The sequence below is a fragment of the Prenolepis imparis genome, unplaced genomic scaffold (genome assembly GCF_030444845.1).
Source record: "Prenolepis imparis isolate NDT839.2.m4 unplaced genomic scaffold, iyPreImpa1.0 SCAF_2, whole genome shotgun sequence".
Lineage (NCBI taxonomy): Eukaryota > Metazoa > Arthropoda > Insecta > Hymenoptera > Formicidae > Prenolepis > Prenolepis imparis.
Genome location: NW_028141160.1, coordinates 18091530 through 18118365, shown reverse-complemented (window position 1 = coordinate 18118365; position 26836 = coordinate 18091530). Strand labels below are relative to the sequence as shown.

Sequence of the window (26836 nt, the reverse complement as noted above, 5' to 3'; positions counted from 1 at the left end):
ATTACGACAGAGCGCTTTCTCCGTTACATTAGACGGGAGCCGATGACAGAAGAAAGCGCGAGAATTCTCTATGCATCTCACAATCAGCAGATGCATATAGAGACGATCGCATGATTCGATCTTTGCGAAACTAGGACAAAAGGTTCGATCGATGTATCAGCCTTGCGAGCGTGACTAATGTGTCTTACGTGAGAGACTCTTCGAGCCGCAGAAATCATCGTTCAAGCCGGCGGCGCGAGAGGAAAAAAGCCATCGCGACAGGCACTTAGCATACGGATACCGAGGAAATTTGCAGAAGTCGATGACTCCGCGCGAGATGGCCGAGAATCTGAAAGGATATACTCGCATGTGCTCGCCTCTGTTAAACGGCTCACGTGGGATTGTGTGCACATGACGAGAATATGTGGTAAGAATCGATACCGGTTGGCGCAAAACGATGGCGGCAAACGGAACTCGCGTAACTCGGAACTTAACAAAGGAGGGACGAAAACACGCTTGTGCAGCTCGTTTTTCGGCTCCCTCTTTTGTAGAACGTCTCGCAATCCTTTCTTATCAAGACAAGCTCATTATTGATCCTGGTTCTATCCTCAGTTCAGAAGATGTCACATTTTAACGTAGACTCAAATCAGATCCAGCGATTTCAAAAGTGTGTGCGGTCTTTACATACTTCAAGTAGCGAATGTAATTATACAAGAGCTCCATCATCATGGTTCTTAATACTCTCATAAAACCGTACTCTTGTCCATCCATAGATTCTTTTTTATTACAATGACCATTCGCATTCAAATTATTATTATATTTCATCAAAGCCCGCAATAAGACGGATATTCAAAGGTTAATGAGGGGTGCTTCCTCAGTTGTGATGAAACGCGCAAGACTAATCGATGCAAACGCTCGCGCTCTTACTCTTAATAATAGTCATTTACTACATACGTCGATGAATGCAGACACGATTTTTCCTTAGCAGGTGCTTGATAGAATGTTTAATTACAGAGTTGGATAACATTGAAATTAAAAATTGCCTTCTGGCAAAATTTCTTTCTTACATTTATTAATGACACTTCGCGGATTTTGCGGAATTAAGTCTAACAAAAATTTAATCTTACAATTAGATTTCATCCTATTTCATTCTCCGCTTTTCTCATATTGCGATATGTATTGATTTAATCAGATTTTCCCATTAGACATCGTCATTAGTGTAATCCAATTTTTATGTTTTATCTAAAAATATATTAACAAAATCGCTAAACTATAATAAAGGTATTTATAATGCAAGAAATGTAAATTTTTTTTCATCATTTGCAAACAATAATTTTTTTAAAAAAGCTGATTTGTTTTAAAATAAAAAATCTTATAGAATGTAATAAAGAGAGAAAAAGATTTTATTTGGAATTTTCACGTGTTTAGAATAAATATTACACAATTTAAATAATTATTTTTTTTATACAAGCTCTTCGATAGTCACGGATTAACTTCGATTAAAGACGATTACAAAGAAATTATGATGCGTGACGAAAGCTATACAAAAGAGTGTTTGAAAACCTTTTTAACGCTTGAAAAGAGAGAAAGAAAGAGAGCCCTATATATGTACGTATATAACTGCTGGCGACATCAATCAGCGATGATACTCAAATGAGGAAAATATCTCATCGGCAGTTATGCGGAGTGCTCCGACTAATGGTCTTTTAATGACTATCATGCCGCGGTTTGCTCAATTGCTTATTATCTGATCTGTTACATGGACCATTCATTCGCGATCAAACGTGAAAAATGCAACGGTGCGCGAACAAATCGTTACGCTGGTAGTTAAGCGATTCGCGCGCGATCGCCGATCCGTAAGTTCATTTTCATCGGATTTGCGTTCATCAGTGCCCGGGCCGATTACGAGAGGAATCACAAATGAACGGATTGCGTCATATCGCGTAATGAACTTTCGGTAGAATCATCAGAATCACGAATCAGTCCGACGATTACCGTCAAATTACTCTGAGAAATGTACAAATCGGGGCGAACGTTCGACGGTGGCCCGATTTATCGGCGCAATCAAAATCATATATGCGTTTCGAATAAAAGTTTACAATATGTCCCCGCGATGAAGCGCGATGATTGCAATGAAATAACGTTTCAAATTGAGTCTCGATTTATAGAACGCAGTGATAAATTTAATTGCGGAAATTATAGCGTTTCGAAGAACCATTCGTATAATGTGCAAATAAATTGAATACCCTCTGTGCAACTTATTAACGAGCACGCAGATCTAAATAAGATCTTTGCATTGAGATCTATTTTGCACGTTTATTTATTTCCGCACGCGTAACGCATCCTATTTACAAACGATGTAATTATGGCCAATGAAATGCAAGATTCTGCGAATATTAATCGAAGACGATGATCGCCGCAGCATCATCTGGATATTATAAAGATCACGAACTCATTATGAGTGTCTACACGCACGTACATACATGGCGTGTACAATAAATCATTTATTATTAAGAGTAAAAGGCAGCGTTTGTATCGATTATTCTTGCGGAATTTTCATTGCGACGAAGACAAAAAATCTTCATAATTAATCCTTGAATATATTTGTGTTATAATTTAAAAACTTAAAAAAAAGAGCTGTCGATGAAAAAATGAACATGATAAATAGAATAGGGTGAATGATTTTAACTAAAAATATTGAATTTTTATCTTGCCTCTAAGAAATACAAAATATATAAAGAAACTTTAAAAAAACAAATATTTTTTTAAAAAATCAATCTTGATTTATATATAGTTCATAGTCTGATTATGTTTATAAATTCTATCTTGTACCTTCTATGAGAACTACAAGTTGATTCAACAAGAAAAATCTTAAATGAAGACTTTACTCAAGCTAATGAGGAATATGAAGAAAATCCGATAACTCTCTTACGTATATATATATTTATCTCTCTTGTACAAATTTCCTCAATCATAAACTCTATTATTTTCACGGATGATTGGATGTCGATTATTACACGTATGCCACGTACTTTACAAAATCTGTGGAACGAAGATGGAAAGACAGAAGGAATTTGCAATCTCGATTGATTTTTTCGAAAAAACTACAGAAACTAAAAAAAATTTTTTTTGTTCGACAGACATTGTATTGCGTACATCGCGAGATTGTGTAACCTCGCGTCATATTGCCGCCGATCGTCATTAAGGAACAAAAGGCGCTCGTAAAAGACCGCGAGAGATTCTGATACCCGAGGCGCATAAAATAAATTCCCGTATGTATCGTTCTTAATGGCAAACTTGTCTTACGAGAAGCGAGAGATGCACGGCAACGAACGAACGCCCGACAGCGATCAATCGGCATCATAACGGCACGTTCTCGGATGCTGTAATAACGCTGCGCTCCTCCGCGTATACAGAGAGCAAACATATGATTTCACTTTTCCCGCGAGGGGTTACGACAACGAGAATTATCGATTATTGTGGCGCGCGCGTTGCGAATGTATCAGCGTGTTATGACGTTCAAATTCCATAATATAGAAATCTTAATGAGGGAGATTCCAAACTGTGCGCGAGATTGCACACCAGCGATGATACAAGTAATATAATAATTCGTCATCTCAGAGCTATAGTCGATCATCTCGCGTGATCATCTCGCGCGACTTCTTGTCGTCCAAGTATATCGCGAAATAATTTGCCAGGATTATTTCACGAGAGTATGAGAGTAAAAGTTCGCGAAGCTTTTTTTCGGCTTCCACAGGGAGACGCGAAGTCGCAGTAGCTGCGCGGCGAATAATCGCTAATAAACTTGATGAATAGACACGAGCTATACTGAGGAATGTATCCGGTAACAAATGATACGGTAGCGGCGTAAATTGCATGAACGTCGTGTACAACGTCACCATAAGATTAACCGAGGATCTTAAATCATTGTGATTGCGTGTGCGTTTCGTGCGGGTCTGTTGAATATAGTATTATACTTATCTTTCATATATATCTAATTCCTTCAAACTTACTCTACTAGATAGTGAACTAGAAAGTTCGCATTGTTTCTCAACTAGACTCCTTAATGAATATTTGCAATTCTGTATGCTTATTGTAAAAATTAAATACAATGCTTATATCGCATTCGCATACGAGTTGTCAATTTTTAGATGCTTTCTTGGCCAATTCAAATTGAATCGAATCCAAGTCGAACCTTTATTAGAGTCTAAAATCGATTGAGAAAAAGCAAAATGTATTTTTTTTAGAGAAGTTTGATTTTCCAAAACACAGATAAAAATATAAATTTCTGTTATGCAGTTTTATATAAAAATTGTATAAGCATATTTTAAAATAATTGCTAATTATAATAATTATACAGAATGATATATGGGGTCCTTATAGTCACTGTGCAAATGACAACAAGGCTGTAGAATATAAATAAGTATATAAGTTTCGCACTTGATTTAATTTGCCCTATATATCTTCAGATATGTAGAGCAAATTAAATCAAGTGCAAAAGTTTATTTTATGATCTTAGCAATAATTAAGAAGAAATTAATTAAAAAAGATCCAATTCGCGCGAATGTAAACGTGGGGTGAGAAGAGACATCCTAAGAGACACGATTGCTAGGTTCAATACATACATAATTAAACTTGATTATTAATCCCAATGCTTCGTCGCACATCTATATAGTAACCGATAATATTAAACTGTCTTCTCGTCTGCATTTTTGCAATTATTACCGGACACTCTGCATATTCTTGAGAAGAAAAGATATTCATATTTTAAAAATAAAAATAAAAATTCTTACATAGTTTTTAAAATAAATATATATGTATTTTAATTAATCTGCAAGTTAATTGACCTATTTTCATTAAAATAAAACGCTATCTCATGACTGGAGCACGTGTTATGCATGACGAAACTGATATTTATTTCTTGAAGCTATCGCGAAAATCTAAGATAAATAATTGCAGGTTGATCGAGAGATCTTCCAGGGACCGTCGCCGTCATCCTCCGACACCCCGATGACTAGGCTCGCGCCTAGACAGGACACGCATGACTGCTCTCTATCGCCACAACAAAGACTCTCACCGATATTATTATCGGATAATCTGATCGCGCGCGCGACTCATCCTCTTCTCTTCTGCGAGCGCGCGCGAACGGTTGACATACTTTCCATTAAAGCGGTGCGGTCGCGGATATAGCCGGGGCTTCTCTGCCTCTCGGAGATAAATCCGGAGAGGGGGAGGAGGATTCGGAGGTCGACGCGAATCCGCGGAGACGGGATCGTAAAGCTAACGAGCGCGATCCACGACGGAATGCAGAGGAATTGGGGGAGAAAGTCTCGCGCGAGCGCGACCGTAATAGGCCTCTATTTTAGAGATGCGCGCGAGACGAGATGCACCGCGACTCTCGTCGACGGCGGATGCAACCTCGGCTGCAGCCTTCGCGAGAGATGCAACCTCCTCTTCCACTGACGTCTTCAGCAGACACCGGGATGATCGATGGGGATAACGCCGAGATCGCCGCGCGTCGTTGTTGTTCGCATAAATTATGACGCGGCCGGAGGATAATGCCACAGGATGTGCACGGAAGAATTTTTCTTCTTCTTAATCATTCCGAGGAGAAAGGAATGGATGTTTGCTCTTCCGCGCGTATATAAATCGGCGACCTCTTAATTTCATTATTGAAAGAAAACCGGTCTTGATTTATGTATTTCTCGATGAGCGTAGCGAGACTTTTTATTTGATTTATTATAATGAGAAAAATGTTTAATTGCGGGAAATGATTGAAATTACGCAATATACTTTTCTGAATTTAAATTGGAAACATTGTTGATCGAGATGAAAAACCGATCATCGATTGTAAATCAAGAATTAAAACTGAAATAAGATCTTCGAGGCTTAACAATAATTTAAAAATTTAATTATGCGCACATATACATATGTATTTTATCGTTATTAGAACACAAACGCGCGCTATGCGCGCGCCATTCTTCGATTTTCTATTAAAAAAATGATGTTTTTATATTTTGTTTAAAGTTGATTAAAATTTTTTGACAGAAATATGCTGATTAAAGCGTTAATTAGCTAATTAAATTTTTAAAATAAAAATATATTATAAAAGTTAAAATAATAATGTTATAAATAATATGTTATAATACTTTAAAGTCGAATAATATTTTTTGACAGAAATCAGCTGATAACTGTAAAAAAATATTAATCGAATTAAAAGTATTATAACATTTTATTTAAAACATTATTATTTTATAATTTTTATTACATACTATTATTTTAAAATTTAATTAACAAATTAACGTTTTAATCAACTGATTTCTGTTAAAAAATATTAATAAAGCGTTAATTTGCTAATTAAATTTTGTAATAATAATATGTTATAAAATATAAAATAGTAATATGTTGTAAATAATATGTTATAATGCTTTATCTACGTTTAATATTTTTTAACAGAAATCAGCTGATAACTGTCAAAAATATTAATCGAGTTGAAAGAACTATAACATATTATTTAAAACATATTACTATTTTAATTTTTATAACATCTTATTATTTTTAAATTTAATTAGCAAATTAACGCTTTTTTAATCAGCTGATATCTGGCAAAAATTATTAATAAAGCGTTTATTTGATAATTAAATTCTAAAATAATATTTTAAAAATATTAAAATAGTAATATGTTTTAAATAATAATATGTTCAAATAATATGTTATAATACTCCAAACTCAATTAATATTTTTGACAGCTGATTTCTGTCAAAAAATATTGATAAAATTTAATTAGCAACATTTGATAATTAAATTTTAAAATAATAATATGTTGTAAAAAATAAAATAATAAAACTGATTTCTGTCAAAAAAATATTAATAAAATCAAAATTTGATAATTAAATTTTGAAATAATATGTTGTAAAAAATAAAATAGTAATATGTTGTAAATTATATATGTTATAATACCTTATCTGCGATTAATACTTTTTGACAGAAATCAGCTGATAACTGTCAAAAATATTAATCAGGTTTAAAGTATTATAATCTATTATTTATAATTTTATAACATTATTATTTTAATTCTTATAACATATTTTTATTTTAAAATTTAATTAGCAAATTAACGCTTTATTCAACTGAATTCTGTCAAATAATATTAATAAAGCGAAATTTGCTAATTAAATTTTAAATTAATAATATGATTTAAAAAAAATAACATGCATGTTATAAATAATATATTATAATACTTTATCTGCGATTAATATTTTTTGACAGATATCAGCTGACTAAAACATCATTTTGCTAATTAATTTTTAAAATAATAATATGGTATAAAAATTAAAATAATAATGTTTCAATAATATATTATAATTTTTTAAACTCGACTTATTAAATAAAAAATTTGGTCTCAAATTTGATTAAAGTTTGAAACTTTCTTAGAGAGCATTCTTGGGGAGATTTGAGATCTTGTACATCAACAACTCTTTTATATGAAAACATTTTGTTTTATTATTAAATTTTTAGTATATCTTTAAATATTGTATTATGTTTTTGCGAATTTTTCGGGCCAAACAGAAATTATTTTGTTTCTAGAGTGAACCATTTCATAATAGCACAATATTTGTATATTTTAATATATAACAGAAATAATTGCCAGAAAGTTTTAATCGTGTTCATGAATATGTAAATGTACATGAACAAAAAAACGAAAATATTTAATACTTTTATTTGCTTGTCATATATTTTTTAGTTTTTTTTTTAAAGAAAATTATGTATTATATTGTTTTAACGAAAAAGAGTTAACATATATTTTTCTTTCTTAAATCTTTCTTAAATCTTTTTTTATATAAAGTTAACATATAATTTCTTAATTTCTTTGTCGGAATTGCGCTCTAATTAATTTCTAGCGATTAATCTACATATACAGGTAATGTTATACATATGTGTATAATATATACATGCAATACACTCACCGATACGGTGCGGAGCTTTATAGTGCAAAGAGTTTCTTGATCTATAACATATAAAAAACACAAATTATATTTATATACAAAATAAAAATTTAAACAATAAATTTATATAAATTATATACCTATATGTATATATATAATTATATAAATTATATATTTATTTATATATTTATATAATATTATATAAATTTCTTTCAATTACAATCTGCTTACCACATGGTTGCTTCGCCGTTGCCCGATGCCACCCCGGGCCTCCTCCTCGTAGAAGCTTCGAAACACTTGCACTCGCGTTACTTTTTTTCGTTCGCGTCGCGGCGACGCCCGGATTTTAGATATCACATTTTCGACGTGTTTTAAAATACGAGAATCGCGAGAGCTTATTCGCGCGCGAATAGAACCGATGCTCTGTTTTCGCGTCGCCGCTTTTTTCGAGGCCCACTTATCGGAGGGCCTGACCTCATCGAACGACGATGATGCGGCGACTCCCCCGCGACGCACTCAGGTTAGGTCAGGAGTCGCCGATATTCCAAGAAATGGGCACTACATTTCACTATGTTTTATATGTCACAATTCAACGATGTAGAAATCGCGGATCAATAACGTCGAAAAACTCCGGAAACTCGCGTCGAAAGCGATCTGATCGGTAGACTCGCCTGTGTAATGAAGTCGCCTGCGTATGGACTCACTCGTGCGATCGCGATCACGGTGTCGGTATACACGATTTCGCGACGCGATCAGATTTATACGATAATTAAGCACGTTAAAACACTAATCTCACACTCGTACTATCGCGGGCCGACGATGAGCGCGCAAACGTCGATCGCGAACAATGAAAATGCACCTGACAACAGCTGTACAGGTGACGGACGCCGGACTGATACTGCCAGTTCTGAGACGCGCAACACGTCACACGTTGCGACAAGATGGCCTATGGCCAAGACGTAGTGGTGGGGTCGGCTGGGCGGTCCGGGCAATCCGACCTTGGCGTATTGCGCTCCGAGCTCGCACGCCATACATACGCTGCGATCCCCACCACTACGTCTTGGCCATAGGCCATCTTGTCGGAACGTGTGACGTGTTGCACGCCATACATACGCTGCGACTCCCACCACTACGCCTTGGGACTCGGCCATCTTGCAGCAACGTGTCACGTGTTGCGCGTCTCGTAACTGGCAGTGTATGTATGGCGTGCGAGCTCCATCTCATGGCTACGACCCCCACCACTACGACTTGGGACTCGGCCATCTTGTCGCAACGTGTGACGTGTGGCGCGTCTATGTATGGCGTGCGAGCTCCATGGTTGCGATCCCCACCACTACGACTTGGGACTCGGCCATCTTGACGCAACGTGTGACGTGTTGCGCGTCTGGTAACTGGCAGTGCCAGTCCCGCGTCCGTCACCTGTACAGCTGTTGTTAGGTGCATTTCGTTGTTCGCGATCGACGTTTGTGTGCTCATTGCCGGTCCGCGACATACGAGCATGAGTTTTTTACGTGCTTAATTATCGTATAAATCCGATCGTGTCTCGAAATCGTGTATACGGACATCGTGATCGCGATCGCACGAGCGAGTCCATACGCAGGCGACTTCATTACACAGGCGAGTCTACCGGTCGGATCGAATTACCGCTTTCGACGCGAATTTCCGGAGTTTTTCGGCGTTGTCGATCCGCGATTTCTACGTCGTTGAATTGTGACATATAAAACATAGTGATCGGCGACTCCTGATCTAACCTGAGTGCGTCGCGGGGGAGTCGCCGCATCATCGTCGTTTGATGAGGTTAGGTCCACCTCCGATAAGTGGGCCTCGAGAAAAGCGACGACGCGAAAACAGAGCATCGGTTCTATTCGCGCGCGAATAAGCTCTAGCGATTCTCGCATTTTAAAACGCGTCGAAAATGTGATATCTAAAATCCGGGCGTCGCCGCGACGCGAACGAAAAAAAGTAACGCGAGTGCAAGTGTTTCGAAGCTTCTTCTACGAGGAGGAGGTCCGGGGTGGCATCGGGCAACGGCGAAGCAACCATGCGGTAAGCAGATTATAATTAAAAGAAATTTATATAATATTATATAAATATATAAATAAATACATAATTTATATAATTATATACATATATATAATTTATATAAATTTATTGTTTAAATTTTTATTTTGTATATAAATATAATTTGTGTTTGTTATATGTTATAGATCAACGCTTTGTACTATAGAGCTCTGCACCGTATCGGTGAGTGTATTGCATGCATACATATATGTATAACATTATCTGTATATGTAGATTAATCGCCAGAAATTAATTAAAGCGCAATTCCGACAAAGGAATTAAGAAATTATATATTAACTTTATATAAAAAAAGATTTAAGAAAATATATGTTAACGTTTTCATTAAAACAATGAAATACATAATTTTCTTTAAAAAAAAAAACACTAAAAAATATATGACAAACAAATAAAAGTGTTAAATATTTTAGTTTTTTTTGTTCATGTACATTTACATATTCATGAACACGATTAAAACTTTCTGGCGATTATTTCTGTGTTATATGTATATTAAAATATACAAATATTGTGCTATTATGAAATGGCTCACTCTAGAAACAAAATAATTTCTGTTTGGCCCCGAAAAATTCGCAAAAACATAATATAATATTTAAATATACACTGAAAATTTAAAAATAAAACATGTTTCGTATAAAAGAGTTGTTGATGTACAAGATCAAATCTTCAAGAATGCTCTGTAAGAAAGTTTCAAACCTCAATCAAATTTGAGAGAGCAATATTTTTATTTAATAATTAATTTTTTAAAGTAATTTTTAGATAATTAATAATTAATTAAAAATAAATTTGTTTTTTGAACTTTTTTTAATGAAGCATTTTACAGTCAAATTTGATTTCTATTTCTTTCCGCTCAAAAGTGCGTGTAATATTTCTTCGATATTTTTATAACATAATTTATTGAAATCGAAGTCTGCTTGAACTAAATATGAAGTTTTTATATAATTTTAGAATTTATTAGTTATCTTGAAAATATTTATCTTATAGTTATTATAGTTATCGAAAGATCCACATTTTATTTACCGAAAAAGACGAAATCGTCAAATGTTCTAGTTCGTGATAATTTGGAACATTTGCGATAATTTTTCTACGAAATAAATCCGTGATTGTAATTTTTTGATATATCTATCTATTTTTTTATATACTAGAACAACAGCGCGCGCCATTCCTCGATTTTATATAAAAAAGAATTTTTATATAAAGTTTGTTTAAACTTGATTAATATTTTTTGGCAGAAATCAGCTGATTAAAACATTAATTTGTTAATTAAATTTTAAAATAATAGTATGTAATAATAATTATAAAATAATGTTTTAAATAAAATGTTACAGTATTTTAAATGTTATGTTATAAACATTAAAATAATAATATGTTTTAAATAATGTTATAATTCTTTAAACTCGATTAAAATTTTTGACAGTTATCAGCTGATTTCTGTCAAAAAATATTAATCGCAGAGGCGATTATAAATTATAACATATTATTTACAACATATTACTATTTTAATATTTTTAAGTATTATTTTAATTAGCAAATTAACGCTTTATTAATATTTTTTTACATACATCAGCTGATTGAAGCGTTAATTTGCTAATTAAATTTTAAAATAATATTATGTGATAAAAATTAAAATAATAATATGTTTTAAATATAATATTTTATGGTACTTTAAACTCGATTAATATGTTTTGACAGTTATCAGCTGATTTCTGTATTATTCTTTTTAACATAGAATCGAAGAATGGCGCGTGCTTGTTTTGTTCTAGTCCCTTTTTAAAAAAGACATATTAAGTTGATTCTCAAGTATTATTGCCTCTTTTTCGCAATGTTGATTAGCTGCCTCGATTTGCGTTGTGCGTTATATGTATAGCATCGAGAGACTGTCGCGAGGGTTAACAGTTTGACAGTTTATCCAAAATAAAATAATATATGTTTTAAATAATATATTTTAATACTTTAAATTTGATTAATATTTTTGACAGATTTCTGTCAAAAAATATTAATCGCGGACAAAGTATTTATTATAACATATTATATTATTTACAACATATTATTATAATTAAAATAATAATATTTTGTATAAGTAATATAATATGTTATAATATACTTTATTCACGATTAATATTTTTTGACAGAAATCGGCTGATAACTGTCAAATATCTTAATCGAGTTTAAAGTATTATAAAATATTATTTAAAACATAATATTATTTTATTTAATTTTATTTTGGACAAACTGTCAAATTGTTAACCCTCGCGATGTCATTTCTATGCTACGAAAAATATAATACACAACGCGAATCTTGATAGCCAATGAGTCGCGGAAAAGCGACAACAATAAACTTTGATATATACGAGTTACGAGTATCGACTTTACATACCTTTTTTAGAAAAGGATAGAAATTACAAATTAATTAATAAAACTATTTTAATATTATACATTTTTAAGAATAAAAGATCTTACCTAGAAAAATCTCAGAGATCTCAGAGAGATGCATTCTGATTATTTCTGTATACATATATGTATATGTATATATTACACATTTATTATACATAAAATTCTCTTTGCTCATTATTATAATGCTATTATATAATAATAATAAGTTTATTATTATAATAATATCCTCCGTTCATTTGTATTGAGCAAAACCGAGCATTCGGATTGTTTCCCATGTATATTAAAAGACGTGAATACCCAGCCCTGATGATTTTAAGCCAAGAATGATACACACGTATTAAGCGCTAAATACGATGGCGTATATACCTTTATATGAGAAATATTTCGCGAGATATAATCAAGAAGCTCCGAGAAACACACGAAATAGATTCATTTTACCTCTCGATACGCAAAGTAGAGAAGAATCATTTGGCATTTGCATTCGACGAAAGTGATCGAGAAAGAGCGAGATTCTAGGATTATACGAGTTAATTGCTTGTTACTTCATCCGCGCGCGTGACCTCTGCTATTATTTCTTTTTTTTCTCTCTGCCTCTCAGAATCGCTCGAGATTCGGAGATACACTGTCATCAGTGCTAAAAAGGAGCAGCGATCCGAATCGGTATGCAATCGGTGAAAGCGTTCGGTAACTGGTATACTAGTCGGAGAAATGGTATACGATCCATCGCAAAATATACCTTTTGGGCCAATAATTGAACTTTCATACTATCGTCATTAACGTTTAGATATACGTTTGCCCCGGTTATGTAAATTGCACGTGGAAAGTTTATTTCAATTGGTACAACTCCGTCATATATATAAATGCAATTAATTTCAATTGATACAATTAATTTCAAATGTCGTAATAATAATTTATAATAAAGTACGAAGTGAGATATGTGTATGCGTGAATTTGTAATAATTGCATATTTTTCAAAAGGAAAATTAATATCTCGAATTTTAATTACGATTTTGTATATAGAGAAAATAATTAACGCAATTTGCTAATAATGTTTTGACAAATTTAATGGTAGATATACATCTCGCTAATGAAACTCTAGTTAAAGCTTAGTAATACCTCTATAATCAACAGGAATGTAAATCATAATCCTTGGTTCTAAAAATCGTTGTACCTTTGACTATAATAACTGGTTAGTAGTTTTAACCTTTTAGTCTCTTTAACACGCGACGCGTGCGAAAAATACGAGAACGTTAAGTGAAAAATTTTTCGAGCTTTATTTTAAGAAACGATACATGTATGTACACGTACTGTGTCTATTATATATAAAGATTGAATTCAAAAAAATCTTTATATAAATTACTTTCTCTTTTATGCTTCCTCTTTCCTTTTTTTTTTGTAGAAGAATTATTTAACATCTTTAACACCGCGATCTCTCTGCACTTATATATGAAAAGCGTATAAACAACGTTATAACTGTCACTGCTCCTCGCACGGTTATCATATAAATATGTGCGTTTATATAAGTATATCGATGAGCATACGCTTATAGTGTCAATCTTCCGCGTGAGATGCAGAATCAACGATTCATATTTAAACAATAATCCACACGTCACTTAATATTACGAGCGGCCGATAAATACTCGTAAAACTAAAAAGCTTTAATTGAGCTCTGGCAATTGGCCAATACACCGTAATCTAACCGCGTATTCTGCAGGGTATATCGTGGTCGATTGCATCAACAACGACCTTTTACCGCCTCACCAGTAGAGCGCGAAGATAATTGTACAGACGGGAGATCCACGTTTGGAATCGGACCGGCCTCGATCCCAGATGTCCCGTATGGGCTATGAAAACTGTCCGAGTCGTTCGAATATTGGAAAAATCTGCCAAGATTTATTTAAATTTTTTTTGACGTTTAAAACAGCAATATTTGACTGTTCATTCCTTCCTCTATAAAAATAACGTAGGAAAATTTTAACGTGTATCTATTGTAATAGCTTCCTGGTTATTGTACTAGTATCTGAAAATCGCGCAATTATATTGAATAAAAATAAAAATCTTTTGAGAGAAGATATTTTCCATTTGTAAAAAATATAAAAGTAAAAAAAATTTTCAAAAAATAACAATGAAAAAAAATTTGTATTTACAATTGAAACAATTATCGTTAAAGAAAGAACTCGTATTAGGAATGGTTAACTATTACTAAAGCATGCATATTTATTACTATTGCACAATCGAATCCTTACGCAATTTTTAGCTTGTCCAGAAAAGGACTAGGTCAGTGTATAATGTTAGACGCGCGAGAAAATTAATGTCGTTCCGAAACAAATAAATAATTCTGACCTTCTTTATCCAGCAAGTGATTTTCCAAATCGGTCGCTCTCTCGCGACAGATTCAGATTATATATCGATCTACTTTTGCTCCTTTTTTATACGGAGTTCTTTTTTCATACGTCGCAGAGAATCTGTGATGTGTTTGTGATTCGCCGCCACTAACATTCGCGGATGTTCACACGGTCCATTACGCAAAATTGCTATTCCAATAGTGACTATCATTACTTTATATTTGAATATTACATAGCATTTGAATGTGCTCGTCATCCTAAAGCGTTATTTTAAGAAAATTTGTGGCTATTGGCGAATAATACTTCTCTATTCTTGACAGATTTTTAACGATAATTTTGACAGCTTATGATTACGTAAATAAGTCTCTCGTTAATACGAGAACGTTTTCGTCTCAAATCTAATAGATAGATTTTTATATAAAAGCTAAAAGAGAAAAGATATATTTACATATAGGAAGTCGCACTAAAAAGTGGTTAAGATTTTTTAGATATTTTAAATATTATATCATAAATATTATATTCTTATAAGTATATAAATACGTTGGTCACTCAAACATAAATACGTTTACCAGATAGTTTTGTTTGCGTTTGCGGAAAAAAAATGTTTAAAGGGAGAAGCTAGAATCTTCTTCCTGCCTCTTGTAATTCTTCATTCGGATACCGATCTCCGGACATTAATTGGAATATGTTGCGTTGAGGCGGCGAATCGGTCTCGGTCTTGCTGAAGGCGGATGTCCTTTTGCATTGCAGCGAGGGCAAAAGTTGCGCCACAGGATATATACCTGAATTCAAAAGATTCCATGCCTAAAAAGTTGGCCAACTTAGATTCGTTTTTCTCATATCGTTTATGAAGATGATTTCGCATATCTCTTCACGTTCTATTTTAACCATTTTTTTAAATTACTCTTTATTAAAAAATACCTGAAATTTACGAATAATTATTTTTATGATAGAAAATCTGGGAATCTGTAATATTTTTGAAAATATTCAAAACAATAGCTTGACATTAATATATTATCTTATTTTTAAGATATTTAAAGAGGAATTTATTAAACTATAATTATACATATATATCTATTATTATTTATGACTTTAAATAAAAAAAGTCATGTGAGATAACTCATCGTAAAAATATAATACAAATAACTATTCCTTCTTTTTAGTTATCTTGATCTTCACCATTCATTCCTAGAATCTTCGCGACTTGTCGTTTCTAGCAACGGGTCACTGGGGCGAATGACTGGGAAAATAACGCGAAAAAGTATCTGTCTTTGTAGGATAGTTTTGTAACATTGCACAGAAAAAAAAGCACATCCTTGCGATGATCTGACTACGGTAAACGTACATCTTTAGAAATATTAATCAGACATTTTCAATGGCCTCCGACCCCCGGTGCGATTCCGCGCGATATTACACTCCTCTCATCTCTTCGTTAGATCGTTAGATTGAAATGATACGGACTCTCTCAGGCGTTTTATGATGCGTTACGGAAATCTCTTCGCGACGCTTTTACGATGTCATTAGATGCCTATCAATTGCGGAATATATACATTAAATTATTTTTAAATTCAGTCTCGAAGGATCTTCTATTACCTACATCGATTACAAATATCTCTCATTATCTATTAGAACTCGCAAAATTGCGAAACTTCTGAAAATAAATGCGTGTATATGTATACAAATCACCGGATATAAGAGTGTATGTATAACAAGGAAGACAAAGAGGAAGATTCCTCCTATTTTTTCGATGTTTGTGTAATCGTCGTCGACTGTGTGGTCGTTTCCGAGGATCCTCCCGCAAAACATTAATGGCGCTCATTAGTCTGCTTGAATTATTAACACATTGCCGTGCTGGTATCTCTGCAGCGGTCTATATTTAGAGCGCAAATAATTTCCTAAAAGGTTGAAATATTTCCGTATTTAATTCAGACTTTTAGATCAATATTTTATCATTATTAATGATGTTTTCCTTACCACAAATAGCGAGCTTTAATTTATGGCACATGCCTTTCATCAAAAATATCAAGTATCACTATTTTTGACGTAATAAAAGGTATTGTAAAAAAAATTTCTAAAATATATATTAAAATATTCAGTTACATTTTTGTAAATTAAATCTCAATTAAAAGTTTATTTCAAAAAAAGTCACCTTAAAAGTCTATTAAAGTTTACATGTTCAAAGTACCATAAATATCAGAAATAAATTTAATATTTAATAGATAATTAAAATCAATGACATATATTATTTAATATATTAATTATTTAGTAGATTAAAAAATGCAATAAATGTCACATGTTTATTCTTTTAAGAACGATGTTGGTAATGAACTATGACGCGGTTTCATCCTAGAATAAAGAGTATAAAAAAGAAATATATATATAAAATATATAATCAATAAAAATACTATAAGGAACATTTGACAGGTAAAACATGGGTAAACAAAACCCTGTATATTTATTCACATACTGTACAAAGGTATATTACATAAAGTCGATACAGCTACAAGTCGCTAAGAGTCGCGGTACTTAAATAATAACCTAGAAACCTCGTTTGGACATTTCGGGATCGAATGAAGAAGCCGATCTCGAAATACCCAAACGAAAGAGAACGTTACCAACACCGTAATTTCAAGAAAGATACAATGTAGCTTACTGTTAGCCGGGACGTAGGAATCGCGATAACGCGAAGATATATGATTGAATAAATAATTTCGCGAATCCGCCGATGGAGATGTTGGGCGGATCCTCTTCGGGGAGAGTCTTTTTCGTAATACTGAACGTAACAACAGTTCGACGGCAGTTTTGTTTGGGATGATGATGAGGGTTCGTACGACGCAACCCGCGAATATCAATTTAATCCCGCTGGTGGGAATTAATTCGCTGTCTGTGAATTAGCGCGGATTTCGAAAGAGGACCTGGAAAGTGACCTGGAATTGGAAAGATACGCGGGAAGAGGGCGAAATTGTGTCACGTATACCTATATAAAGTCCAACCGGTACGAATAACCATAAGCGTACGGTGCAATTCACCACGTGCCATCACACATTCCGCCAATTTCGCATGTTATTCAACAAAGACGAGTAGCAATTTGATGAATGTACTTGGCAATATTGTGAGAAGAGCGGAGCGGATGAATCATAAAAATCCTTTTATGCTGGTATGCACATTCACTGTTTTACACGTATAATCGCCTTTCGAATATAATAACCACTGTTTGTGTGTTTCTCTCGTGTGTTCTTATATCAGCAATAAAATTCTATCAACTATTTATTCCAATGACATATGGAACAGATTTAAATGAAAGGATTACACTTTCATCGAATTGTTTACCGATGAAATAAAATCAATTTTTTTCAACATATGAATAATACTTTTTAACAAATAATTATTGACAAATGATTCTTTGACAACTATGCAAGCTTGTAAAATTATTATAAAGGAAAAAATTCAAGAATTCCTTGTTATTGCATCATTACATGCTAAAAATAAGTAAAACGTATTAAAATACTTTGCTAAGCAATTAAAATTATTCGATAACGAGAGAGTTAAATTGGATATTCATACACGGTAGTAGCATTCACGCAAAAGTCGTTGAATAGAAAGGATGAAGAGTATGGCAGGCATTTTTTTTGCAAGTAACAGTTGGCGATGTTTCGAGGCGATCGATGTTTTATTCTTAATAAAAAAGGACGGCGAGAGCAAATACATAATCTTAACTTGTCGGACTACAGCCGGTTAATTATTATTATACCGCGATTTTCATCGATCGATGATCGATCGGGACTCCGCATATTAACCGACACGAGTTACGCTCGATCGCGGGTACCAAGCAGCCGTCACAGATTGTATTTTGAGAAAAATTGATAAATCGTTACAACGATCTACTTAATATCCGCGAGCGCGGGTGTCAATCTCAGCCCTAAATTAAATCGAACTTCGCTGTCGTAACGACATATTATTGATCCAAGATCAAAGATAAGACCAAATCTTTAGCTCGAATCTAATTTTCCAATTTCCACATGTCAAATGTAAAATAAATTCAAACATTTGTAATAAAACAAGAATTTCTCTTCTCAAAAAATAACAATAAAAGTCAATGATAATCACATTGCGGATTTTTGAACAATAAAAGTCAATGATAATCACATTGTGGATTTTTGAACGGTATTCAATAAATAGCGATATCTTTCGTACCTTTCGAGAAAACATTCGTAGATCAGATTTATCACGTCGATTTACGGGCCGAGATCAAAACCGATTCACCGGGTTCGCACTCTACGAACCCTCTTCGAATTTAGGCTAGACGAAATGACGAGGTGACAGCAACGATCTACTTCGAGAAACGTATCGACAGAGATGGATCGTCTTCTAATACTTCCGCGAGATCTTCATCTCGCGAGTCTTCCGACACGCGCGTAGTTCCGATCGGTCGTCGATTCTGCGGGTCCTCAGCCCCACTTGGCAGCTATCGTGTACAGCGACCTGAGGAGCTCGAGAGCTCGGTTGTCGGACGCGATGGTCTCGTCCTCCGCTAAGGAGTTGTTTGTGTCCGTCTGAACAGCATCGTCCGATCTCCTGGCGAAATTGTGGGCGCTCTCTGTCGTCTTCGTCGTCCGGAACTTCCGTCCAGTCTTACTGCGGAACGTGGTGATGGATGGTGTGGACGACGTGGGTCTCGCGGACGTTCGCGGAGCTCTCGTCGTCGCCGCCGTAGAATTCGATATAATGATCGCTCGTGTCTTTCCTATAAACAATAAAAATATTATCTATGTGAAAATATTGTTACGCCTGATAAGCAAAAAGATAAACTGATAAAATAAACAGTATTGCACAAATATGAACAACATTACATCCCCATGGTTATATTTTTTGATAGAAATCAGCTGATAACTGTCAAAAATATTAACCGAGTTTAAAAAGTAGCTAATTTCAAAAAATAATAATGTGATTATCTCGATTATCAAAAGATTCTTGTAGAAAATTCTATTTTTTTTGTTCGCACTTTCTGTTTTAGATTTAAATACTAAATTTTTATGCATTGCACAATAAATTAATATATATTTTTTTATGCGTTGATTGCAATGCATGCATAAATATATGTGAATTAATTATGCAATGCATAAAAATTCATTATTTAAATCTTTAAAAGAGAACAAAAAAATAGAATTTTCTACAACAATCTTTCGATCAAAATATCTGCGCTTCCTTTACATTCGCGCGTCTGTATTATAATACTTTAAACTTGAATAATATTTTTAGACAGAAATTAACTGTTAAATATGCTATAAAATTATGTTGTGAAATATTTTATAAAAATTAAAATAATAATATGTTTTAAATAAAATATGTTATAATTTCTTAAACTCGACATATACATATATTTTTGACAATTATCAGTTGATTTCTGTCAAAAAATATTAATCGCAGATAAGGCATATTATTTACAATATATTGCTACTTTAATTTTTATAACCTATTATTATTTTAAAATTTAATTAACAAATTAACGCTTTATTAATATTTATGTCAAAAAATGTAATTAAGTTTAAACAAACTTTATATAAAAATATTCTTTTTTATATAAAATCGAGGAATGGCACGCGCGCGTGTAGAACGCGCTTGTGTTGTTTTAGTATACTTATAATAAAAATAAATAATTTATATAGAAATTGTATATATACAGAATATCCGGTAATAATCACTCACCCATCGTACAGGAAGAATGAATTAAATCGAGTAGGAAAGTTCCCTCTATTGTTTTGCGATCTTCACAATAAATAATGAAAAATTAATTATCAGCGCGCGGATTAATATTAGTATATGTCAATTAGAACGCTATTTTATTGTCGAAAATTCAAAAAGGACATAAATGATGAATACACATTTATTTCCTAAATTCACACACACTCGTAGAAAATGTTCGAAATTACATATGACATTTTAATCGCGTGCGTAACTAAATGAATGAAATAAATGTGTGTGTAGTAAATGTAAAGTCGAACGAGCGTGCCTTTTAAAAAACAATAGAGATAAAGTGAGAAGGACGCGAAGAGAATAAGAAAAAGATGAGAAGAAAGCCTTTTCTATATATTTCTTATCGCGATTTAAGACTCTATTTTTTTACTCACACAAATGTATTTCATTCAATTTTACTCACATGATGACACGCGATTATATCGTGTAGTTTCGAGCATTGACCTTTCTTCTCGTATTTCTATTTTAATTTTTTTTGCACCCTCCTCACTTTATTGGTATTTTTTTTTTAAAGGCACGAATAAGCATCGTTCGGCTTTACATACACACACACATTTATTTTATTCGTTTTATTGTTGGTTATTCACGCACGCGACGCACCAACATATCGTTAGTGTAATTTTGAGCATTTTCTACAAGTATGAATGTAGGAAATAAATGTGTATATATCATTTGTCTTTTTCTAAATTCTCAACAATAAAATAACGTTATAGGTGATGTATATTAATATTAATCCGCTGATGATTTTAATTAATTTTTCATTATTTATTGCAAAGTTTACGAAGATCGCATAAAATATAAAAAGGACTTTTCTACTCGGTTCAATCCGCTTTACTTGCATACAATGAGTGAAGCGATTATTATCGAACATCTTATATACATATATATTGTTATAGTGTATTTACATATAATATACAATATATATATATTGTATATTATATATATATATATATGCTGATTTTTGTCAAAAAATATTACTAAAACCTTAATTTGCTAATTAAATTTCAAAGTAATAATATGTTATAAAAATTAAAATAGTAATATATATTGTAAATAATATGTCATAATACTTTATCCTCGATTAATATTTTTTTGGCAGAAATCAACCGATAACTGTCAAAAATATTAACCGAGTTTAAAGTAGCTAATTTCTATCAAAAAATATTAATAAATCTTTTCGTCAATAAAATCGTAATTAGTCTCGATTATCTCGATTAACAAAAAAATTATATAAATCATGGAGAAAGAAAAAAAGCAATGAATTCTTGATACTCTAATATTGATTTTCATCTTCAAGAGAAGCATACCTACTCTATTATATTCTTACAATTCTTACAGAAATTATTATCTCGTATTGAAGTTAACAAAAGACATATTTATTATGCCGAGAACTCTTATTCATCGATAAGATAATAGTAAAGGTTGTATGATTTATTCTATTTCAGTGTGTGTGTTATAATATTATAGAAGTTTCATATAAAATGAGTCGTCAGTAGCAATAAATATGTATCTGTTATATTCTTAATATTTGATACTTATATATGTATAATATACATTATCGTCGCTTAATAAAAAGTGTTGAAATGCCGAGAATTAAAAAATTAATATTTTAATAAATTATAAATATATATTCTAATTAAAATTAATTATATATAAATTTATTATATATTCTAAATTATCATTAACATAACGTACCACTAGGAAGATTAAGTCTGGTGATACCGGCGACGATCTCTCGCGATTCTTCGGAACTGAACTCGTTAACGGGCAATCTTAGAAGAGCGTCCAGCAGCTGTTCCTTCTCCTGTTCCGTCGTCTTGTCTTTAGGTGCGTTGCAGTGACTTATCAGCAACAGCACTAGCTGTCTCACTGTCTCGTTACTGTCGGCCTGCTTCATCACTCGCATTAGCATGTTGGAACTCGTCTCGTTCAGCTTGCCAAACATCTCCTGCGCCTTGATTACCTCGTTCTCGGTGGTATTCAACACGTTCGCCGAAAAAGGTAGCAAAGTGGACGTTAGGTTGTCTCGAGGGACGGAACTGGTCGACGTCACCGAGGACGTTATCGTGGTCGTGATGCTGGATGCGTGGGTCGTGATAATCGGCGTCGGCGTCGCCGTGTTCTCCGCAGCGAAGGTCGTCGGTAACAGAGTGAACGTCACCGGTGAATCGTTGCCGTTCGTCGCCCATTGCCAGGGACTCGGCGTACTAGTAGTCCGTGCTTCTGTAGTTCCGTCGATATCTACCTCGGTGAACAATATCGGCGATCTCGTGGTAGTCACTGTGCGTTCCGTTTCTTCGCCGATGCTGTTGTCGGTGGTGGGCGATCTCGCGATGTCCATGCTAGACTGAAGACCATGATTGATGTGCCGGGGATCCACGAATACCGTCGTCTCCCACAGCTGAGTGACCATGGGCGAGGAGGTCCAGTGATCGTTGTTCAGCGAACTGGGATGTCTGGTGGACGATGTGCCGGTTGGTTTGCCGGAAGTAGCGCGAACAACGGTAGAGGTATACGGAGTGACGTCACTGACGGTCGCGGTGATCGGATCCAAGGTCCCGACGTTGTTTCGAATCATCGTTGCTGCAGTTGTCGCCAGGTTTGCCGCAGGCTTACGAGTACCTTCCGCGCGATTGTTCTCTATACGATTGTAGCTGTTCCTGTACTTCACATACGAGCTGCGAGCCGTGACGAGAGACTCGGGGCTGGTCTTCCGATCCTCGGGCGCCTTCGTTGTCGAATCGTAATAACGTATCCTGAAAGGCTGACCGGTAGTGCTGGCTGTATCGTAGGAAGGCTTGCTCTTCGGCAGAGGTGTCGTCGAGCGTATTTGATTCGGCACGATGCTATTCGATATCTCGAAACTCTTCACGTTACCAAAGCGCTGATAATGAGGCGGCGTCAGATCTTGCACAGGTTTAGCTCCAGCGGAACCTTTGCCCCAGCTGGACGAGGTCGTTCCTACGGGTTGCTGGAAAGATGCCAGCGTCGACGACGCCACGTAATTGGTTATAGGCGTAGCGTCCTTCGGCTTAACGTTCTTGCCATACGGTTGGAAGGTTTTCGCTGTTTTATTGCGAGAGATCTTATCTCGATTTTCGTCTTCATCCAACGGGAAATAATTATCGTACACCGGTGACAGATCAGTCGAGTCTCTCGTGTCGCTGTCATAATTGTGAATGTTATCTATAGTGGTGGTGAAAGCGCGATTTACTTCGAAGGCGAACGTGTTGCCACTCTGCGTCGACGATTCGACGTAATCTTCCGATTCGTACGATGAAGTCGAACCGGGAGGTAACAGCGTCGTACTCGGATAGTAAATCGGTCTGCGGGTCTCACTCGTTGAATCGTCGTACGGCGTCGTGTAGTAAGACAAGTACGATCTATCGGTGGTCGTAGGCGGTTGTAAAGTGGTAGAAAATACGGTAGACGGCTTGCGTCTTCTGGACGCGTCCGTGTCATCCGAGAAGTCCAGGACTTCATCCTTCTCCTTGGTCACCGACGAGTACTCCTCCGCCGTGGTCGGATACAACGTCGTCGTCTCGTATTGACCGTCATCAGTCGTCGTCACTGGAGGTTGAGTAGGTCTAATCTCCGTGAGGACCTTCTTGAAGGTGTCCGGGTTCTGCAAGTATGCCGATAGAGCGTGAGTGAAGACCTGGGCCAGCTCGCGCAATTTAGTATTATTCGATCTCTTCGCGCCGTTCACTGGACCTTCGCTCTGCTCGATTTCAAGATCGTCGTCGTCGTCGTTGTCGTCGTCGTCCTCGATCTCGCTGGCGACGTTGTCGACCTCCGCCACGAATTCGGCTATCGTGGCGTTTCCCTCGAGCGCGTTGTTCAGATTGAACAGCTCGGCGTATGACGCGATTGTGTGTTGCGTGAGGATGTTGATCGGTAATTCGATGGACACGTTATGGTCGTCTCCTGTTTCCTCAACCTCCCGATTCTCGACGCTCGCGGTGGACTCGGAAGTCTCGTTCAAGTCGAGATTGTCACCAGCTGTGGCGAAGTACAGGGCTAACGAGTGCAAGGTAGACGGGCCGGGTGCCAAGTTTCGATCGGATCCACTCTTCTTCTCGAGCTCGCTGAGACCGTTCGCGTTGTTCTCCAGACCCTGAAGAGAGTGCAACATGCTAAGCGCGTGTTCCCGTTCGGCGTACGGCCTATCTTCGAAGGTCGTTGGTCGTTTGCTGCTCACCTCGGGCAGGTAAGTCGCTCTGTCTTTAGGCTTACTCGTCGAAGGTGAAGATTTCATCTTGGGCAAAAGACTGCTCGCCGTTATCCGATAATTGGTTAAGGTGGAGCTGTAAGTCGGTGCGGTAGCCGACGGTTTCGGTGTCGGAGTCGTGGTCATCGTCGAGTAAACATAATTCTTGGTAAACGGTATATAAGGACCTAAAGTAGACAGGACTTTTCCTTGCTTGTAAGTGAAACTCGTGTCATAAGGGCTTAAGGTCTTGCTGGTGGATCCGTTCGGCTGATAAGCGTTCGTGCTCTTCCATGGCTTCTCGGTCGAGCTGATAGAATTTTGCCGGAAGTTCTGCGAGGACGCGCGCCAGGGATCCCTCGTTGTACCTTTCGTTTCAATATCCGCTATATTATTCGCATTTTGATAATTTGCCGATGTGACATTAGTCGGTGCATTTTGCCGATAGCTCTCTGTATTTACGTACGGACGCGTCGTCCCGAAAGAGGCTGTGTCGCGTTCGGTGTCCCTCTGATTGGTCACTTTATATTGCTGATTTTGATAATTTCCGGTGAGCGGCGGCACCCTTCCTATCGCGGGAGGCGTCTGCAAATCGCTATGTGTATCATAGGACTCCGCAGATGTATATTCGTCTGCGGAGGACGACGTGACGGTCACGATGTTGCCGTAAACGGTGGTTTCCGGAGTATCGTCTTGTCCGTAATAGGAAGTACTGTAGAAGGACGTCTCGGTGGTCGGCGTGTATTGCAACGTCGTTTCGTAAGGCGGCAACGTCGTCGTCTTGGGTTTATAAATAGGAGCGAACGTAGGCCCCGGGAATGCGGGAGCGTTCGTTTTCGGCGTGAAGGACACTGTCTCGGTCTCCTGATTTCTCAAGGTGGTTGTCTCGTGATCGCGATAATCGACGGTAGTGGAATGATCGTGATAATCGTACGAATGATAATAGAACTGCCGATTGCTCTCAGATTTGGCCGAGTTGAAGCGACCTCCTCGATTCGACACGAACGCGGCGCTTTCCGCGAACTGCTGGTATTCCTTCGGAGGCGCCGAGGTCGTCGTCCGGAAGGTCGTCGTCTCCATGTAGACCGGCGTGGACTTCTGCGATTGACTGGAACCGAACAGATTGTTTCTGGTCGAGGGTCGCAACTTCCCACCTCTGAATCCTGGCTTCTCGTTGTTGTTACGTGGCGCATTCTGATCCGACCGATAATCCTGCGAGTTACTCTGATAATTCTGCCGACTGTCCTGGAACTTATTCCCCTGCTCGTAGTTGGACTTACCGCCCCCCTGCGTGTCCACCAGCTGATTTCTCTGTCTACTGTTCGTCTGATAATTCGAGCCACCGTCGTTATATTGTCGTTGCTTCGGTTGCTGGTTGAAGCTCTCGGACGTTTGACTCGTTTTCTCGTTAGTTCGCAACGCGTTCGCGCTGTTCTCTTGGAAATAACGACCGGAATCTCGATTGCTGTTCGATCTAAAGTGCTGGGCGGACTTTAATTCCTCCTGCTTCGCCGGAATTTGATTCTGATTGACGGCGGACTGACTGTACGGATTTGTCCTGCCGTTTTGCCTGCCGTCGTAGTCGACATTCTGGGTATTTTCGTAGTAATCCGCGTTATCCTGCTGTTCGCGATGATACTCAGACTTTATTTTCCTCGCATCCGCGCGTTTCTTCTCCTCCTCGGCCAACTGCTCGGCGCTCTGTTCGTACAGTTCCGTAGACTTGCTACAGTCCACTTTGAACCACCAGTCGCATATAAGCTGCGACTGTTGAAAGATGGTACCGTTGGGACACAGGAACGAGATCTTCCGTCCATTGTCGCAAATGTGGAATACCTGAAATTATATATTCAGCATCAATATCACGTCTTTCATGGATAAGAGAAACAAAAATATATAAATACTATTATTAAACTTGGATCAATTTTTTTATATAAATATAAAAATAATTCAAAATGCAGCAAAAAAAAATTTAAATTCTTTATTTAAAAAATTTTATATTACTTTGACGCTTGTATCATTTTTCTGATGAATATTTATAATAATTTTCTCTGTGATTAAGCGCAAGTCTCTCTAGGAGACTTTTAATCGAACCATTTAGCTGAGCGAAATACTAATATACACTATACTAT

The 26836-nt window shown here is 35.8% G+C and overlaps 1 protein-coding gene across 2 annotated transcripts in view; it reads right to left on the bottom strand.

Annotated features, from left to right (window-relative positions):
• Positions 1-17176: 17176 nt before the first annotated feature.
• Thw (chitin-binding domain protein thawb) overlaps positions 17177-26836 on the bottom strand; it is a 45567-nt gene continuing 35907 nt past the window's right edge. For both annotated transcript variants that reach the window (XM_083031428.1, XM_083031429.1), the window contains 2 exons: positions 22190-26540; positions 17177-19484 (listed from right to left, as the gene is read on the bottom strand). In XM_083031428.1, coding sequence (XP_082887554.1) covers positions 19189-19484; positions 22190-26540 — 4647 coding nt within the window. In that variant the 3' untranslated portion in view covers positions 17177-19188. The remainder of the gene's footprint in view (positions 19485-22189; positions 26541-26836) is intronic.